Genomic DNA, 21549 nt, shown 5'->3' with positions numbered 1-21549 from the left:
ATGAGTTTTTGAACCACCCCTTTTTTAGTACAGCATGATGCAATGTGAGCATAATAATGTATTTTTAACTAGTGAAGGAGTGATTGGATCTTGATGAAACTTCATATTTAGAAGGACCTTATAGCTCAGATCTCTTATTTTAAATCCCAACTGGATCAAGAATCACTTGGGGGGGGGGCAGAAATCTTGGAAAATACTTAAAGCAGAGTGATCAGGATGAAACTTGGTAGGAAGAATAAAAACAAGTCCAAGATACATGACTGACATAACCAAACTGGATCTGCTCTCTTTGGTGGAGTTTGAGGGGGGGGGGGATAATTCAGAAAAATAAAAAAAATGAGGTATTTGTAACTTACAAATGGGTGACCTGATCTTAATGAAATTTGATATTAAGAAGGATCTTGTGTTTTGGAGCTCTTATTTTAAATTCCAACCAGATTCTGTTATATTGGGGGCAGTTGGAGGGGGGAAACCAGTATTCTTTGAAAACATGAAAATTGGGGTATCTTTATCATATGAATAGGCGATAGGATCTTAATGAAACTTTATATATAGAAGAATCTTATGTCTCAGATGCCCCATTTTAAACTCGAATTGGATCCAGGGACATAGGGGGCTGGAGTAGGGAAACAAAAAATCTTGGAAAACGCTGAGAGTGGAGAGATCAGGATGAAACTCAATGGGAAGAATAAGCACAAGTTCTAGATACATGATTGACATAATTGGAATGGATCCATTCTCTTTGGAGGAGCTGAGGGGTGTTAATTTGAAAAATTGAGGTATTTTTAACTTAAAAATGGGTGACCAGATCTTAATGAAATTTGATATTTAGAAGGAACTCATGTATCAGAGCTCTTATTTCAAATCCTGACTAGATCTGTTGACATTAGGGGGGGTTGGAGGGGGAAATCAGAAATCTTGGAAAATACTTAGAATGGTGGAATTGGGATTAAACTTGGTGGGTAGAATAAGCAAATGTCACAGATATGTGATTGACGTAACTGTACTGGTTTTGCTCTCTTTGGGGGAGTTAGGGGGTGGGATCCAGTGCTTTGGCAAGTTTGGTACTTCTGGACATGCTAGGACAATGAAATTTGGTAGGTGTGTCAGGGAGTTGGACAAATTGACTTGATAAAGTCGTTTTCCCTGATTCAACCTTCTAGGGGGCTGAAGGAAGAGGGAAATTTCGAAAAACAAGGTATTTATAACTTATGAGTGGGGGATCATGACTTGTAGCATGACTCATATCCCTCATGACTCATAGCTTGTATTTTAAATCCTGACCAGCATTAACCCACTGATTTTCCTTTTCAATCAATCTATTTATTCTTATAATTTTGCTAGAGCTCATACCATATGAGCTCTTGGCTCTTCCTGCCTTGTCACAAGTACCATATGAGCTCTTAGCTCTTGTTTCTTATTATTTTCTGATGGCATTATGGACAAATTGTTTCTGCTATGAAATAAGCAAAGAAAAGAATGCAAACCAGCAAAATTGATAAACTTGGTGTTTAACATAGGGCTATATTGATTTATTAAGGGGGGATATGGTCAATTAAACTGAAAGTAATGATGCCATACTAATAAATAGAATAAGTTTATTTTTATATATGAACAAGGTAAGAATCGTGCTCTTATTGTATATTGCTTAGAGGAGGAATGACACAACAAAATTTCCCAATCTGGCAATGATATGAGTAATATTTTTAACTATTTTGAGTTTTTTTTTTTCCATTGTAAAGACACATTTTCCAAGTTCTTGAAAAAAAAAAAGATTTAACAAAGGTATAATGATCAAAATATTTTCCTTGAACTTTTGGATTTGAGTCTTTATTTATTATTTTTTTGTAGTCCTTTCATTTGAAGTCAAATTCTTATAAACTTAACTTCATCTTTACCTTTACTTGTTTGATTTTCTTTGGTTCTCTATTTTAACTAATAATTATGGTTTTCCCTTTTTCTTGCATGCAATTCAATTAGCTGCACAGTTAAAAGGGTGACTCATCCCTGTTAAAAATGTAGTTTGGATGCCAGTTTTGCTAAAATTCAATGAGGAGCGAAAGGGAGAATTAGTTCATACATTGTAGATTACATGCTGCTTTATGTCACACCGTGTGAGGGATTTTATTGGCTGGTCTTTGTTTGTCACATACTGGGGGATTTTTATCTTTCTGTTGTTTCAATTTGTGTTGTATTTTTTTCTGGAGTGTAACCCTGACTCAAAGTGAAGTATTGGTGTATTTGTCTTCTTGGTCTTATTCTGTGCTACACATCAGTGTCCTTGGGAGGAAGAATAGGTGAACTGCTGTGCTCAGTTTATACCACTGAAATATATCTTAGCCTATATCTAGCATTTCCTAATTTTGGTATTTGTTGAACATGCTGTAAAATCTTAATCAATTAATGAGCCAATTACAACTATTTCTACTTGTGGAGGTTGATATGGCTATTAGATGTTATTTTTGTGACGTGTTTTTTTTTAATTTTTCTGAAATATAATATATCAGTCAATTTCACTGTAAAAAATATTTATAGAAGGTAAGTTTTGTTTTCTCTAATTCTGTTGTAAAATGTAAACTATTCAACAATTATTACTGTGAACAGCTCACCCCAGCACCAAGCCGCCTGATGCCAACAAAGTTGCTTTCCTCCTTCCTCCAAGCTTTGGTGTGCTTTAAATCTTTCATCATGATCTCTTCCCACCCCATTTGAAGATAACCTGCTTTCTGTTTTGCTACAGGGGATGGCAAAAAAGCAACAAAAAATAATAACTGTATCTTCTATCATCATTGATATTGCCACCAAGGTAAGGGACTGATTGATCTTGTTGTTACCCAACATCTCATCTTCACCTTCATTAACCTCCAATAATTTATTCATTTTGCTAAAATTTTTATCTAGGAAATTCGAATCATCTGCATAATCAAGTCTTGGAGTGTTTTACCTCCCCATTTGATCCCATCCTCAACCATAGCCTTTGCTGAAGATTCACCTCAGTTGGACAAGACAAAGTGCTGTAGCAGGATTTTGTCTGCTTGGCCAACTCAAGTGTAGTTGAAGCAATATTACTGCATCCTTCTGCCCCCTTAAATAAATGATGTAGCTGTCAGCACCTCAGCCCTTTTAAAATCTATATTCTGATAAAATTTCAAAAGATTGCCTATCACAAGCAAAGATAAGCCTAATTCGCATTTCAGTGTGAAAAAACCCCCCAACAAAACACAAACACACAAAAAGGGGCCAATAAATTGACAAAAGGGAGAATTATTTTACATCAAAAAGCAGTAACTGATTTAAAACAAAAGTTTATATAAAATTGGCCTAAGAATGCATTAACACAAAAAATATTGAATAACTAGTCATTCATCAAGTATAGGGCCAAACCATTATTTGATAAGATTGGAGAATTGTAAAATTATTAAAAGGGTAAGGAGTACTTTTGGCCTGATGCTCAGTCAAAGGATATCACCATAATTAGATAAACTAGGCACTGAAGTAATTAATGTGTAAAGGTTATTCTCAGTAGAGCAACAATGTACTTTTGCTTCCCAGGGGATTACCCCTGCTGGTACCCATGACCTGCAGGAGCTCAAGTTCTCCTGGCCCAAATTTATCAGAAACGACTAAATGGTTGAACAATTAGAACATCTACATGCATCTTGCATCTAGACTAAAGAAACCAAGTTTTTTTATATTTCGTCAAGTTTTTGAATTTAGTGCACCTTTTTAAGTAGAAGATCCTGGAATTTTGTAAACTTGGAGTTTTTATGGGTTAAGACTTTGGGTTCTAACAGGAGCTCAAATAGGAAACATTTATTTCCCTTTCCAGATTGAATTTGCCACATTATTTTTCATCTATTAGTTACAATGAAGCAACTATGCATTAGAACTGCAACTATTCATTGTTGTGGCAAATCAGCAGAGATAAGATGTTAATCCTCAGTCTGAAGGATGTGGGATCAAACTCTTTTGCTCCAATAGTAGTACACAGTTGTTAGTTCACCATTTATTATTTAGCTATTAGCTTTCTCTTGTGAGATTTCAGTAACAAAGATGACCTCTTTTTTATTCCAGTTAACAGTGAAGCAAATGCCAGAAGAATTGCAATGGTGGAAAGTTGTTTTGGGAGTTCTGGACAGGTAATTTATTGTATTTTGGTTTATGGAGTTCCTATAGTTTTAAACCAGTGTCTGATCGTATTGTTAACCATGGCAAAGTTTGTGTGGTTTAGGCTACAGGTAATATAGATGGCATTCCTTTATAATTAGGATGTGTTCATCAAAGCCCTAGTTCCCTAGCCCCGAACAGAATTGAGTAGCTATTGATGCTATTAGTTCAGTAACCATAAATTGGGCTAATATAACATTTGTTTGTTATTTCAATCTATTATTTTCTGAGTGGGTTGAAAAATATGGTCGGCCCATAGACATGCTATTCTAGAGTATAGACATCATTTGTTTTGGTGTGCTCCTTGCACTTTTCTTCTATGCCTTCAACAAAGGTTTCCGAAATTGTTTCAAGAAGACAAACCAGTTATTTAGGCTTGCTTCTCTATTAAAACTGTGGATTACCACCCTTATTGTTAGATACCTGGCTGCTGTTTACCTGCTTGCATATTTTTATTTATTTATTATTACGAATAGCGGTAAGCATCAATGCTTGTTGCAAAAACACAAAATCATAATACTAATCTAAATTAAATTGGCAACGACAAACTAAACAGCAAAAACTTCTAAATAACACGAAACTACACAACAAAAGCGTCTAAATAAAAAGTCGTATTTACTAATGCACTCTTAAAAATTTGAACACTCTCTGCCTCGACAACCTCCAAAGGCAAACCATTCCATGGTCCAGCAACTCTACTAACAAAAGATAATTGACCAATTTTTCAGTGGTTTTGGGGGATATAATTTATAATCATGCTGACAAATAGAGTGATAATGGCTAAATTTAAATCAACATCATCCACTCCTTTAATTATACAAAACACATTTACAAGGTCACTGCAACGTCTACGAAACTTCAACGACAAGATTTGAAGCCTAGAAAGTCTCTGCGGATAGGAAAGGCGCTGAAGATATGGGACCAAAATACTAAAGCATATTGCAATGCTTTTTCTGTATCATCTGGTAACTATTCATATAAATCTATGAGACTGTCCATTATTAAGGCCACTGCAACCCTCCTTGATTGATTTGGTGAAAACTCATATTCCACAGCACATCTTTTTCAACTACACAACAAGAAGGATGAAGCCAGTCACTTCTGGATTCGAATCTAATTTCTCTTAAGGGTAAGAGTAAGAGTATTTTATCATTGTGGCCTTCCATAAGGTAAACAATGTTTAACACCTTTGAAAGTTGGTAATTATGAAATGTTTGTCCATGCTTGCATTCAGTAAGGGGAGGGTATTATTCCCCTAAAAATACAAATCCTCCTATAATAGCAAAGACGGCATGGGTCTTTCATCATTGTGACCTGCCATAATGTAAACAGTGTTTAACACCTTTGAAAGTAGATTATTATGAAATTTGACTCCGTGCCTGTATTCAGGAATGAGAGGGTATTATTCCCCTAAGATTTTGGAAAAGGACCACAGGAGAATAAAAGAAATCTTCTCCTAAAGTTTCACTTTTTAGGTATTATACTATTTTCCTTGTTGAAAATCTTTTACTATTTTTCCGTTAAAAAAGCCCTCTCCCCTTCCTGCTCAACCAATATACACAAATGCCTTATGCTTATGAATGTCATAATGAAGTAGGCACCATAGACTAGAAATGTTCAACACAACTTCCAGAAGTGGCAATGAATGTAGGCATGAATTAAATTGAAATAAGTTCAGTTATTTCGAAAAAAAGAGGAATAAAATGTATAAGAAGTACCCATTAAGCTCTTAGGACAATGTGTTTACTACTACTACTAACAACTCACCACATCACCAAGCCGCCTGAAGCAAACACAGCTACGCACGCGCCTCTTCCATCCTAATCTATTAAAAGCATTCCTTTTTATACCCTCGTAGTAAGTTCCCATTTCCCTTAAATATTTCTTTACAACATCCTCTCACCCCAATTGAGTGCGACCTGCTTCCCGTTTAGCCCTAGATGATTGACCGGAAAGAACAATTTTTGGCAATCTGTCATCCACAGAACATGCCCTTGCCATCTCAACCTTTCTCTCACTATAGCCCTAGAAAGTGGGATTGAACCACACTTCTCTTACGGCCTACTGTTTGAAACACTGCAAGTGAGCCGGTTATCCAAAACAATCCGTAGGCAGTTTCTCTGGAAAACATATAGCAAATCTTCATCCGTTTTTTGGAGTGCCCATGCTTCAGAACTATATTTGACCACTGTCATCACCATAGCTTCCAATATTCTAATCTTGGTTCGCAGACTTATCTTCCTGTCCTTTCAAACTTTTTTCAGCTGTGAAAAAAAACACCCTGAGCCCTTGGCTATTCTACTTTTGACACCTTCACTGCTCCCACCGCCTTCACTAACAATACTACCAAAGTAAATCAAGCTATCCACTTGATCAATCTTTTCGTTTCCCAGCGTCACCTTTTCATCTTCGCTTTTTCCCAGCCTTAGCGACTTAGTCTTCTTAAAATCAGTTTTCGAATCTGTTGTAGCTCCCTGAACTCTCAAAACCTCTGACAGTTCATTCATTTTGCTTACACTCTCATATAGGATGCTTAAATCATCAGCATAATCAAATCCAGAAATGTTTGTCTCCCCCCTTTGATTCTTTGTTCTTCCATTTCCTTTCCTGTGCTCCTTAAGACAAAGTCCATCAAAATGATTCATATAAAGGGGGATACAACACAACAGTGCTTGATTTAATACGAAACCAGCTGCTAGCAAACCACACTGTATTTGCTTACTATTGGCCGAACCAGGCGAAGATCTATCCTATGCGCCGCCGATGGACCAAGGGATGATTGACGTTCTCCAATAGGATATGTCAGTGGCAGCCTATCTGCAATCTTTTGCCAATCCTGATCCCAAGGAAATGAAAGTCACCACAATGCCCAGGTCTTTCTTGAATGTCTGCCAGAGATTCTGTTTCTGGTCATCTAGTCTCTATTTCCTAGGTAGACAGGTGTTGCGGGTAAGAAATTCTTATGATGTGATTCTGGTTGATTGTCTTAGCTCATGTCCAAGGAATTTCAGTCATTTTTTTCTATGATTAAAAAGGCGCTGTGCACAGCACCTTCGAATTTCAGCGTTTGATATGAGAGACAAAAATATGAAAAATAGAATATGCCTAATGCAACGATAATCGAATGCTCCTAGGGAGCGAGTTTCATCAGCTTTTAAAGGCTAATTATCACACGTATACCACCTTATACGTTAATGTGTTCTCCAGTAGAACTTCATCCCTCTGGAAAACTTCCAGACAGAAAAATACTCAAAAGATCTGGAGGGCAACTAACAGCCATAATTGGCATGACGTATCATTTTTAGATTATTTTTGAAAGTAGTAAGGTCAACAATACTTTGAACCTCACATGGAACTTCGGACCAGCCCTTGAAGCCTTGACACAAAAAGAAGATTCTGAATGTGATGAGGGCGCTGTTGACATTATTATATATTCAGCCTCTCTAGTTTGTAATCATGAAATTCATTACCACAAAGAAACATGTTTGTAAAACATACCCTTATATTATAAGTTAAAATAGAAATCATAAACTTAACATTGCAGAAAAATCAACAAAAAAAAACAAACAAACAAGCATTGGACACCTTTAATTTGTACGCGAATTGTACTAAGTGAGGCACTATGTTGCTCATTAATCTAAATTCATATTGAAGTGCTTTCCTTAATTAAACCCTTAATTTGCCTAGAAAAGCTTATTATTTATGGAAATTTGATGTAGAGGTAAAATCGTAATATCATTTAGTTACAACGCTTAAAAAAAACCCAGTATTTCAGGGTGTCACCAAATTTTCAATTTTCTTCAAACAAAGTTCGCCCTCTATTTTTTAACTTATATGTTTAGCTGACAAGTTTTCTTATACTGCTCGAAGTCATGAGTTTTCATGCATTTTTTTTTCAGGTTTTCGATATTTTAAAAAAAAAGTTTAATTGGTACAATGATCAAATTTCTTTGCAGATTCTGGATTAAAATCACTAGAAATAATTTCAGGATCACCAATTATAAATGATTTGCACCAGTGATTATCTTTGAAGAGGGGGGGGGGGCATGAGGAAAATCTTTATATACTAAATTATTTTGGTTGGTAGCCCTAAATCTGAAAAAAATGTATAGTTTTGGAATTCATACAAGTCTGTGGGTTTTTAAAACTTCTTTGTCATTATTGCAATGTTTATTTTTGTGACAAAAAAGATAGAAGCATAGATAGTATTTAATTTGTTAATAATAAAATTGAAAAATGGAGATAAACAGTGTAAAGGATGTTCTTTGTTTTCAATAAGGTAGAAATGACACTCTAGCCTTTTGCAGTGTTTGAAAGGTGAATGATTATCGTCACTTTCTTTAACTTATGTTTGTTTGAAGTTTTATTCGAAATTTATTGTTTTTTGTTTCCGCTTATTAATTCATATTTATTCCTTCTGGTCTTAGTGTTGACATTTTATATATGGATCTATTCTTCTCAAGTTTGGTTTTTTGTTGATTTTTCTGTAATGTTAATGTTTGTGTTTATTCTTTTTAAGTTTTAGGCTCGGTCTTTGCTTTTTATGGAAAAAATTTATTTCTTTAATTTAATTTACCTCTTTTCTAGTCGATATACATAATGTTTGTATATATTGATTGCATTATAAGTTAAATTCAAAGCGGCATTTAGTATTAATAAAGTTAAACTGTAGCATCAGTTGGAATAGGATTACTCAAAGGACTAGCCGCGCAATGATATCGGACTTCTACATTGAAATATTAGCCACAGATTTATAATCAACAACAACAGAAATACTTTTATGCAAATTATGGTGAAATCAAATTGGAAAGTCCTTTCACGGCCTGATGTGATGCCTTACCTTGTATGACAAGGTGTGACATGACCTCCCTTAGTGAAATAACTGCTTATAATTTTTTTTGAATTAGATATCAGGGTCACACTTATACAGAAAAAAATCATAAAAACCATTTTTATCAATTTTGGTCGATATCAAACAACGTTTGTGAAAAATAAAATTTGTTTGTGTCGATATGACAGTCATAGACATAGTGCAATCTTGGAAATTCGCAATGATTAGCATTTAATCATTAAGGAAGATACCCTGAATGACCATGATTTGAAAACGTTATGAAATGCCTATTCTGGAACAATGGGATAGGAGAGAGGGATGTGAATTCAGACTTCGGTCTAAGGATCCTACTTAAGGGCTCTTCGACCAGTCAGTCTGAAAATCGTTGCATGAATCAGGTTTTAACAAGCGTAGCTTGTCCATCATCTGAAGTATCTACATTACGCATTCTGACTAAGGACAATTGTGCCAAGATTTTATGGGTTTCAAGCTTTCATTCATTAAGGTCCGTTTCCGAATGATCTTTGAAAGATTAAATGAAAAAAACAAGTTTTTTTAAATGGAAGTAAGGAGCGACATTAAAACTTAAAACGAACAGAAATTACTCCGTATATGAAAGGGGCTTTTCCTCCTCGACACCCCGCTCTTTACGCTAAAGTTTTTTATTGTTTTAAAAAGTAGAGTTGCGAGAAAGAATCAAACTTTAGCGCAAGGAGCGGGGTGTCGAGGAGGAAAAGCCCCTTTCATATACGGAGTAATTTCTGTTCGTTTTAAGTTTTAATGTCGCTCCTTACTTCCATTTAAAAAAACTTGTTTTTTTCATTTAATTTCTGAAAGTTTTTGAATTAATGCATGTCTGATTTTGGCTCTCCGTACATAAATTATTAAAATGAAATTTGCATATTAATTCTTTTTTTGGCTAAATGGCTTTCTCTTAGTTTTGATCAGACGATTTTGAGAAATAAGGGGTGGAGAAGGAGGCCTAGTTGCCCTCCAATTTTTCGGTTACTTAAAAAGGCAACTAGATCTTTTAATTTTTAACGAACGTTTTTATTAGTAAAAAAAAATACGTTACTTAAGAATTAACTTACGTAACAAACTTTTATATTCTTATATTTTTGATTATATGTATGAGGGGGTTGGTCCCCTCGTTAATACCTCGCTCTTCACACTAAATCTTGTTTTATCCCAATTCTTTAAGAATGACCCCTGAATCAGAAAGGCCGTAGAATAAATAGTTGAAATTATTTAAAAACTTTTTAGCATAAAGAGCGAAGAATTTATCTCCTCTTAAATACCTCGCTCTTTATGCTAAAGTATTTTTAGAACCCCTCATATGCGTAATAATCTCTGTTCGTTTTAAGTTTTAATACTTCTCCTTACTTTCAGTTGAAAAAACTTTTTCATGTTTATATTTCCATTGTTTTTTTTTATAGTAATGCTAGAAAGTCCTGCGCCCTTTCCATTGAATTTCTCTTCCCCCATGAAATATTCCTCCAAGGTAAGATCCTCCCATATAGCCCCCTCCCCTGAACCCCACACCCAAACCAAAAAAATCCCCCTGATAACGTCGGTACACTTCCCATTAACCATTACTGTATGTAAACATTGGTCAAAGTTTGTATCTTGCAGCCCCTCCCCCAGGGACTGTGGGGGGTAAGTCATCCCCAAAGACATAGTTATTATGGTTTTCGACTATGCGGAACAAAATGGCTATCTCAAAATTTTGATTCGTTGACTTTGGGAAAAAAATGAGCGTGGGAGGGGGCCTAGGTGCCCTCCAATTTTTTTGGTCACTTAAAAAGGGCACTAGAACTTTTCATTTCCGTTAGAATGAGCCCTCTTGCAACACTCTTGGACCACTTGGTCGATACGATGACCCCTGGAAAAAAAACAAAAAAAAAAAAAAAAACAAAAACACGCACCCGTGATTTGTCTTCTGGCAAAAAATACGAAATTCCACATTTTTGTAGATTGGACCTTGAAATTTTTTCTATACGGTTCTCTGATACGCTGAATACGATGGTGTAATTTTCGTTAAGATCCTATGACTTTTAGGGGGTGTTAACCCCTATTTTCCAAAATAAGGCAAATTTTCTCAGGCTCGTAACTCTTGATGACAAAGACTAAATTTGATGAAACTTATATATTTAAAATCAGCATAAAAATCCGATTCTTTTGATATATCTTTTAGCATCGAACTTCCGTTTTTTAGAGTTTCGTTTACTATTGAGCCGGGTCGCTCCTTACTACAGTTCGTTACCACGAACTGTTTGATAATGAGTCAAAAGAGGTGAAACTAGTCTATGTGTACAAAATCTAGTGTTAGAGAGGGCAAGGCATCCCATGCATAAACTAATAAGTATGTTTTATTTTGTAAGTATATATTCAGTAAGTAGGCCATGTAGATTATGTACATATAATATGCTATAATTATATCTATAGAACACTATAATCTATTAGTATTTAGAATATATGATACGTAGATTAAAGTACTTACAGTAGATTTCGTAAGCGTGTATTTAAATAATAGCCTATCTTGCAAGTCTATATTTTAATGTGTAACAAGCAAGCTCAGATTTATAATAAGCGAGTCAAAGGAGGGTCAATGTGTCCATATATGAACCGTAGATTACTTTGTTATAATTTCATATGTGAACAGTGGGAGGGGTAGGGAGAGAGAGGTTTTGCTGAGTATTACTCCAAGGACACTACTTAGGGACCTTCAATGGTGCCAATTGAAATTCTTGAATGACTCTTGATTTCAAAAAGTTTTGGAATATCCATTGTTTTTTAAGGATTGTCAACTGTTTGTGAAAAGTGTCCTCTAAGTATTTGGGTTTTGGCCACCTATGTTACAGAATTAGCCTCTTATTTGTAATCAGTGAGCTCAATAAACTTATAATACCCGTTTTTGATTAGTTTTTGAAAATGTGGAGAGGGAGGTAATTAAAGGGGCATAGTTCGAAATACCTCCCCTTTTCCCCTCAATCAGTGCTTTCAAAAATATGCAACATGCCCACCTTTGTATTAAACTGTATCTAACTCTAATAAGCCTCTGTTTTCTACACATTATTCGTATATTTTGGGTACCTTGATTCTTAGGGTGGCCTTGCCATGTTGTCCCGAGAGAAGTTTTATTAGTATGGCTATCTTGAAATTTTGAACATTACCAGATTTTTGAAAGGATAAAAGATTGCCCATGATCGGTTTCGGTCCTTTAAAAAACATCTGCGATCGAATGATCGCAGATACGTTATAACCATCCACAGATGTATGTTACCATTCGTTCTATGTCCGTAGACCTTAGTTCCTCCTCTGCCGCCAGGTGTACCCAGGACATCTAAAAACAGCCACAAGTCATTTTTTGTATTTGCTGATACCCATAGGTCTTCTTACTGGGACTAGACTAGCATGCAGATGTGTTTCGTGTCCCGCTGGTAGGTTTGACGAAGCATATATTTTGTTCTTCTGGCTCTTCTACTTGAATACCGTTCTGGAAAGTATATCTTCCACCATGCGGATGACATCCTAAGACTGAACTGTTTGGTTTGTAACTTGGTCTCTACAGATAATATTTAGTGTCCTACGACGACAGTTATTCTTGAAATCAAAGATTCTCTTTTCCTGCTGCTATTTTCTTCTCGAGCATTCACAGCTGCATAGTAGGGTGGAGAGGACATTACTATTGAACAGTCAGGTTTTTTTTGAAGATTACTTTTTTAATCGCCAAACTGGCTTTGGTCGATTAAAATCTCCATTGGCTTGTCTCATCCTTGACTAGACCTCCTTTTTACTGGATCTCGTTTTTTGGTTCCAAGGTTTCTAAATTCCATTATATGCTTTATTAGCGGTGAATATCTTGTTGCCGTGGTTTTTTTTCGAGTTTGTCTTCGGTTCAAAAACTCGATTCGGTTCAAAGTCCTGGAGTGTACCCTTGTTTGCCTCCATCGATGTAATTGATGAAATCAAGATCTTCTAGTTGTTTGCCTTGCCATTGATTTGGATGCCAAAACCCTTGCAATCCTGAAGTATGTAATAAATTACAAGAACAGGAAGTAGAGGGGAAATGAAACGCCCTTGTTTGGCTCTCGGCGTTATACAGAAATAATCCATTCTGTGTGATGAGGCCGATATAAAAATACAACGGAGACGCATTGCTCTATTAAATCAACGCCAACTGCGATGACTATGACCAATATCATTGACTTGAAATGCTACAAACGTTCAGTTTTATTGAATGAATTTTAATTAGGACCAAATAACAGGTTTAGGATGTGACTGCTATCCTGATTTTGTGTTTATGACAAGAACTGTTCTTTTTTGCCCATTTTTTACTAAGACAATTAGAAGCTAAATAAGATGAAAGTGATATGGTCGGAGCTTCTTATTACTGGAAAGAATGTTTTTATTTTACAAATGCGTAAGCAGGAGACAACGAGATATATTTAAGGTTGATGCCGGACAGTGGTGTATTTAGGGTGTCGGCTGGGAGGGGGTCCCATTTGAAAGCCACGGGGAGTTACAGAACTTGCCAGCAACTTAGTTTATTATGGGCATGGTTTCCTTTTTATTATTATTCTTCAGTTGCTAAGCTTATTTGTTCCTATACTCCTTAAAAAGATGAGTGTATTTCGCCTAATAGATGAGCTCCAAAAACAAGTCTTTTTTTAGAAACTCAAATCACACACACAAATGCGTAAGCATTGTTTTGCTTTTTATAGTCTGATGCGTTTTTTATCAAAGAGTTTTTAGTAACGAACTGTAAGTAAGGAGTGACTCGGCCCGATTGTAGGCCTAGCCTAAAATTTGAAAAACGGAATTTTGATAACTGTAGATACATAAAAAAATAGCTTTTATGCTGATTCCGAACAGGCTATATAATATTTATTAAGGTTAATGTTACCCATCAAGAGCTAAGAGCCTGAAAAATTTGCCAGATTTTTGAAAGGGGGCAGCCTCCAAAAAGTAAGATTAGCATATGAGAAAACCCTACTGTAGAGGTTTCAAGGTCTTGTCTACAAAAATGTGGAATTTTTATTTTTCTGCCATAGAAAGATCACGGATGCGTGTTTATTTTTTTTTCTTTTGTTTTTCAGGAGTGATCGTATTGAACCGCTGGTCTTAAAAAACCAGGAGAGAAATCATTTGGACGGGGATCCAAAATTCTAGTTCGCTTTTATAATTGATTAAAAATATTGGAGGCAATTAGCCCACCTCCCAGACCATTTGCTTCCCCAAATACATCCGATAAAATGTTTGACATAGCTATTGGTTTTGCGTAGTTGGTAGGTCTAATAACCCTGCTTTTGGAGATGACATGACCCCCCATAGTTACACAATTACCATTGTTGGCATATAGTATTTGTTATTGGTAGATATGCGGAAACTTTTTGGCGGGGAAATTTTTACGGTTAGAATTTGTAATGGGAATAAAGTTTTCCGGGGGAGGGGGCTCCAGGAGAAATTTACATGGGGTGGGTGAGAGGGAAGGAAATTTCGTGGAATAATTCGTAAAATGGCCAGAAACTACATATAAAAAAACAAGCTTTTTTAACTGAAAGTACGGAGCAACATTAACATTAAAAACAAAAAGATTTCATTCCGTATATGAGGGACACTGCCCCATCCTTAACCCTTGCTCTTTACGCGGAAGTTTTACTTTTTTTCACATTCTTAAGAAAGACTGCTCAAGCACACGTTGGATTTGTATGAGAAATGGTTTTAAAGCAATTTTAAGACTTTGGTGTAAAGAGCGAGGGTTGAGAAATAGACAGCCCCCTAATAATTTCTGGTCGTTTTATGTTTTAATGTTGCCTCCTTACTTTCGGTTGGAAAAATGTTTCTTTTTATTAAATTTAAGTTCTTCTTAAAGTTACTCAAAATCGTGAATATCTGCCTTGAAATGAATCGACGGTAAAATTCTAGTTAATTGACTTCTTGCTATCTCAGAAAGCGTTTAGGTTAGGGAAATGAAACTTTCAGGGATGAATCTACAGACTAAAGTATGTCCCGGGAAGGTATTTTGAAACAACTACTTCCACTCCTTCTCCCTCTAAAGGGCCCTGACCTTTGATGACCTTTTAAATATGTGTGCTATAAAAGTGAAACCTTGCAAAATAGATCTTCTGCTTAATTGAAATACAACTAAATTGTTTTCAGCTTCATAACTTTGCTCAATTCAGTTTTATAAGGTCTTAAAGATATGCAAATACATTTCCTAAATTTTGAAAAAAAACATTGATATGGCTCAGAATTTTACTCAAATAAAAGGAATTGCATTTTCAGAACTAAAGGCAGAGAAAAAGCAACTAGTAACTGAAAATTAAGGTAAAATGTTGTTTTGTCAAAATTTGAATAGGTATAGACCTGTCATGTAGGCAAATTTTGGGGCCCTTTAGAGGGAGAAGGAGTGGAGGTGGGTACAGTAAAATACATTCCCGAGACATACTTTAGCCTGTAGACCCATCCCTGAAAGTTTCATTTTCCTAACCTAAACCCTTTCCGAGATAGCAAGAAGTCAATTAACTAGAATTTTACCGAATCGCCTTAAGTGTGAGTCTGTTCACCGTGTTTTCTGTTTGATTTGAAGGCACAAAATTAGTAGCTCTAACCTGCGACATGAGTGTTGCAACTTAGACTTCCTGATTTTATACCGAGTCGGGATTTCACTTGTTTTTGCAACTAGTCGAGGATCAGCTACTTTTTGAACCCGATGTGGACTTTGCCAGTCTTTGCACCGATCCAGGATTTCATTTGTCTTCAAAACAAGGTATTCCTCACCTCATACTTCGCTGGTTTGCACAGAGTCAGGATTTAGATGGCTATTGCGCCAAGTCAGGCCATAGCCTTGGCTTTTGTAAAGTCTTGGCTTGTTTAAACTGTGTTAGGACTTAGCTCTTTTTGTGCTGAATCCGAACTTAGCTCATTTTTGTATCAAATTAGGTCTTAGCTGGTTTTTACACAGTCAGAACCTAGATCAGAACCTAATTCAGAGTCCAATTTGGGCTTAAATTGCTTTTTGGTTTGAATCGGAACTCATATTGTTTTGGGTCGACTCAGGAGTTTTCCACTCAGTGATGACTTGATTACTCAGTGATGACTTGGCTGCAGAATTTTGCCTTTTGCACTCATTGTTTTTGTTTGCACTGTGTCATTTCGACGCTAAGACTTCGCTCGTTTCGGTAACGACTCATGACTCAACTCTGTTTGAACCTAGTGTTATTCTCCCCCCTTCAGTCACTAAAATTCAAATACCTTGCGCAATTCTGGCTTAAACAAGATGGGACATGTATACCTTTCTGCTAAAAAGAATTGTTGATAGAGTTGGACTGTATGGGTTAACTGACACAATTTGTGCCTTCAACCATAGGCTTTAGATCTAAATTCTTCTAAGGATTACGTTTTTAACAAGGAAAAGAATATCTAAATTTTTGCTAAAAAGCTGACAGTGGAGGGTTAACAGGCCCAATTTGCACTTCCGATCATCCAATTGCACCTCCAATCGATTTGAATTTCTTGCTTGGTTCAGGTCTTAACAAGGTGCAGCATGCCCACCTTTTCTGCTAACATGCTCTAAGTGAGGAACGTCTCAATTCCGTAGGGTGCTTGCCTCTAGGCAGTTGGGGTCACGTGTGCCCTGGAATCATATATTACGGACTGTTCGATCATTTTTATTAAAATGTTTATTTAAGAATTCTGTCTAATGTCACGGATTTACAAATAACTATTTGCTTCTGTTACATTCAGTCCTGGCTTGATTGTTCAAATCTTCTTTTGTATCTATGTTTCATAAAAAAAAGAAGAAGAAATTATTCCAAAAAAGGTGGTAAAAATTGTTCTTAGTTATATCTTTACTGCTTGCGAGAATAGTGTAAATCAGCTTCATCTGGCTCGTGAAAATAAAACGAAATAAACTCACCACAAGCTTTGGAGTGAAATGCTTATGGTCTGACTTACACTGTCACATCCTCCCTCCCTGTAATGACAACTTGAAAATTTAATAGGATTACCGGTACTTCTGTAGATTAATTAGATGCAATGCTAGTGGACTTTCAATGCAAATAAAAAAGTCACTTTTCCATAACGAAAAGGTACCAAATGCCTTTGTACAATAATTTTTTTTTGGCTACTTCAAACAGTGTTCTTTTGTTTGATGTTCATTTTTATTATCCTGGGGTAGTCCAGTAGATTGATCTCTGCTTGGCAAAATAGGGCCCCGACTTGTATACCAGCTGCTGCTAGGTTGGGTGATAGGCTTGCTATCTGTCCCTGTTAAAAAGCCCCTGCAAATTAAAGATCGACAATAACCGACACCCTGTGTGCCATCAGTGGATCTGGAGGATTTTATGCTTTCTTTTTATTGAACTGTTTTAACCGTTAGGTTGCACCCGCTATTCCAGTTTTTTTTGTATGCTGGCATGCTCGTGTGATTTCTAGGCTATTGTTTTGAATGTGCGCATTTGATTATATTAACTTTGTCGTCAAATTTGCAGATCTAGAAAGGATTTTTATAACGTCTTAAATATGTACGTTTATAAAGACATTCCCTAAAGTTGAAGATCAATTCGAAATAAAGACGGTAAAAACCTGATACTCTCGAATATGAAGCTTTTCGTAAAGTTACTTTCACATAGTCTAAAATTAGCTTTACCATATTATCTGTACTACGCCATCAGTTAAAGTTAATCTAATCGTTTCTCCACAGAATCATGGGTAATTATTATTTGTTTATTTTATGGTTTAAGTCGATTTGATGCGGAAGAGGTTATTATTGCCCGTATTTTAACGACCTGACGTCTATTGATTATTGCATTATATAGTTTTGTATGTGATGTTATGTTTCTTATTATTCTTTGTAGATGCTTGCTGTACCTGGACGTGTTTTAGTTGGTGAAGGGGTTCTCACGAAAATGTGCAGGAAAAAGCCGAAATCGAGACAGTTTTTCCTTTTCAATGATATCCTTGTCTATGGAACGATTTTAATCAGTAAAAAGAAAGTAAGTTCCTGTTTTTTATACATCTCCTCATAGATTGACGACTTATAAAAGGTAGAGAATGGGATTTCAAAGAAATAATTTATTCCAGTAACCGCAATTAGAAGAGGGTGTTTAAATTCCATGCAGCTATGGATTGATTCAGCCAATAGTAGAGGTTTGGCGTAGGTGTCCTTGTAGGGTATATCAGATAAACACATTTAAGCTGTTGGTGCAAAGCACAGTCTGTATAGACGCTGTCTAGATAGACTCTGTTGCAAAGTATGAGAACAACATTTCTATTAATTCATTTGCTTTGAGCTATGGGATAAGAACAGAAGAAGTATAATATCTTTAAATATAAGAAATTCACTTCAGTACCCATATCTAAGCTTTTAATCATCCTTGAATGATTTTGATTTCACAAGTGCAACGAGTCTCTTCCTTCTAAAATGTATATACGAAACTTCTTTTTTTTAATAATTGATTTGTTGAAGAAAGGTGTACACGGAACATGTGACCTTCAAAGGAAGGTTTTCAAAAGTTCTCGAAGGTTTTGATTAAAATGACCATTTTGAAATTTTGATTGGGTACCGTGCGGGTTGCAGAAATTAATAGAAGCACATGGAGGTTGGTTATCCTCCTAATAGTTTCGTGAGCTATAAAGTGCAACATATCTCATAATATGTTGAAAAAGGGGTTGCCTCTGCCATTTTGAATAGGAAGTAAACAATTCAAGCTAGTTGTCACTCAGTTAGGACATTTTTTCGTAAAGATTTTGCCAAAGACTGTGGAAAGAGTTAATCCACAGGCCAAATGCTTTTATCTTTACCTTATAATTCATTTGGGCACTACCATTCCACATGTTACGCTAGTATTTTGGGCGTTGTTCTTCTATCTTTTTTTTTATTTCTAGGTTCAACTTAGCAGTGCTATATGGCGACAAGACAACTCTTCACACACACACCCTTATAACCTTAAGATAATGTAACGCAGAGTGCAATATTATTTTCAGGGTCGTTTGTATCAAGAAATGTGATATTTTTGCTCTATGAAGGTTTGTGGTCTGGTGTCATTCATTATATGTTTTTATAAAATTGATACGTTTTTGGACTTCCTTTGCAGTTTCAAAATTACTCAGTCGTCGTATTTGCTAGCTCCAATAAAAAAGGGACAAAATTTGACGATTTATTAATTCCATTGCTGCAATCACTGTAGCGCTACGAAATGAAAGTGTCACCATACTAGCGTTAAATTTGTCCCCCTCCCCAAGCTATCTAATAGAGTAGATTATTAAAAGGATAAAGTTTTTCTAGTGAAAACTTTATGTTCTGGTACTTATATCTTCAAGAGATCACTTTTCAGGATCTAACGTTTATTATACTAGCCCAGATATATTCTATTTTTTTCATTAACAAATGCCAAGCAATGCAAAAAATGCCTCACATTTAGCCATCAGAGCTTTGGGATGATAAAAAAAAAACAAGTCGAAAAAAAACTGAAATCATATATAGAGATTTTTTCTTTCTTTTTATAAGACTTAGTGAAGCTGCCAATTTTAATGGTGATAGTTGGACCCCCTTCCCCCTCCTATGGAAAGTATTTTCAATGTATTTTTTTGGACTTCGGGTTGATTCGTCAAATTTCAATTATTTTAGAACTCGAAGTTTATGGACATTTTTTTTTTCAGTATAGCACCCAGCATATAATTCCGTTGGAAGAAGTCAAGCTTGAGTCTTTAGATGATGATGGCCGTAAGTTTTATCCTTTTTTTCTGACTAGGATTGTCCCAGCCAAGAGTTAATGGACAGGGATTTATGGGATACGCTTTCCTTTTTATCGCATCAAAAGATTTCGGTGGCTGCCAACAGTATCGTTCTAAAAATACTAGCTTTATCAATCGTGAAATCCTTGGTTTCAGAAAAAAACGATATCGGGTTGTAAGGTCTGCCAATGAAAACAAGAAGAGTATTAGCTCTGTTCCTGTCTGTTTCTCTAGTAGCGGAGCTTTTTTTTTTATCCTATTCTAGCATAAAAACTTTTGTTGGTATGTGTGTGTGAACTTACACTCTTGATTTATACATTGTTTAGATAAAATGTTTGGCAATAATTTGTCTTCAGCCATTTATAAATTTACTCTGGCTTCTAGCGTCTGACTTCACTGATCAAAGATGCGATTTGAAACTGACGATTCTTTATCTTCCTTTGAAACATTAAGGAACCCCTCATCCAGTGACTAGCATATACAGTCTCTCATTTTACTATTTCCCCTATCAACTTTGTAGCGTCAAAGATGAAAGTATTATCCCCTCAATCATGGTGGCCCAGCAAATATACATTATGATTTTAAAGGGAGTGACTAAATGGACTACAAAATGAGCTAAAGTGTTCGAATTATTCCCTCAGGAACTATCGGGATTAACTGAAAGCTAATCCAGCTTTAATTACAATTAGGTTTCGACAAATCATAGTTTTACCCTTGATAATTCCTAAAGCTATTTGTGCTGTTACGGGCTTTGACATAGGCATTTTCGCTAATTTAGTTAGCTGAGTAGCATTATTCTGTCAATGGCGCTTTTACGCCGAAGAGCTACGTTGTGGTGCCAAACATCTGGTTCAATTCAGTTTCGTATTTTCTTTGGACGTTACTTGTGAAATAATTAACTTAATCTCTCTATTTTTAGCTTTTCGCAACGGATGGCTCATTTGCACAGCTAGCAAGTCTTTTGCTGTATATGCAGCAACGACTACAGAAAAATCAGAATGGATGGCGCATATAAATAAGTGCGTTGAAGATCTTTTACGTAAAAGTAAGCTAATACATTAACCTGTTGTTGCTGTTGGTCTCTTTTTCAAGCTCTTTACTTCTTATGCTATAAATATTCAAATAGGTTTTGTTGGTTCATTGTCTTGGGAAAAAAAGTCCTCATTATTTTCTCTTCTGTAGTTGTATTATGCTAAAAAATCTGCTTAACTAGAGACATGAAAAAGTTTTCCCTGTGAGAAAAGTGTGATCAATATTCTAAAAATGTCCTCGAATTTATTTGTGTATTAGTCTCTTTGTATTAGAAGTATACTAGGCGTACTTTTGATCAGCCCTAACCAAAATGAGTTAGCAAACTTTGAAAAAATCGTTTTATCTAATCTGCTAGAAACTTGCAGGGTATATACCCTGACTCAAGAGGAGACTCATGAACAAACAAGGTATGTGTCAAAAAAGCTCAAAACCATGAAACGAGACATAATTTCAAAATTGTTTTCTTTTTTTTCGTAAAGCTGAGTCCTATGACTTGGTAAATGAATTGGTAGAAAACTGAGAGAAAGTGAGATCGGTTGACCTATGAAACTCTCAGCTCTTCTGATTCTTCAGCTACATGGATTCGAAATGATAATACTTTCGGAATAATTCAACGCTAGGCTTCAAACGCAAGATCGGAGAACTAAGAGAATCAGTCCCCCAGTACGCATTAGCTACCCATCCCACCACCAACCTTTTGTTAGACTGGTAGGGATGCTGCACAATGTCTGAACTGGAAGCGTGGATGGGTCTGTAAGCAGGTTTAGGCTGGTCAAAAA

The 21549-nt window shown here is 35.8% G+C and overlaps 1 protein-coding gene across 1 annotated transcript in view; it reads left to right on the top strand.

The window, feature by feature from the left end:
- LOC136033084 (pleckstrin homology domain-containing family F member 2-like) overlaps window positions 1-21549 on the top strand; it is a 38300-nt gene that overhangs the window by 2131 nt on the left and 14620 nt on the right. Inside the window, exons 2-5 of the mRNA XM_065713688.1 lie at window positions 4075-4139; window positions 17860-17997; window positions 19664-19727; window positions 20658-20783. Coding sequence (XP_065569760.1) covers window positions 4075-4139; window positions 17860-17997; window positions 19664-19727; window positions 20658-20783 — 393 coding nt within the window. The remainder of the gene's footprint in view (window positions 1-4074; window positions 4140-17859; window positions 17998-19663; window positions 19728-20657; window positions 20784-21549) is intronic.

The sequence above is a fragment of the Artemia franciscana genome, chromosome 11, assembly GCF_032884065.1.
Source record: "Artemia franciscana chromosome 11, ASM3288406v1, whole genome shotgun sequence".
NCBI classification, from domain to species: domain Eukaryota; kingdom Metazoa; phylum Arthropoda; class Branchiopoda; order Anostraca; family Artemiidae; genus Artemia; species Artemia franciscana.
Note: the sequence above shows the minus strand (reverse complement) of the source record. Positions and strands in the feature narration are given on the sequence as shown.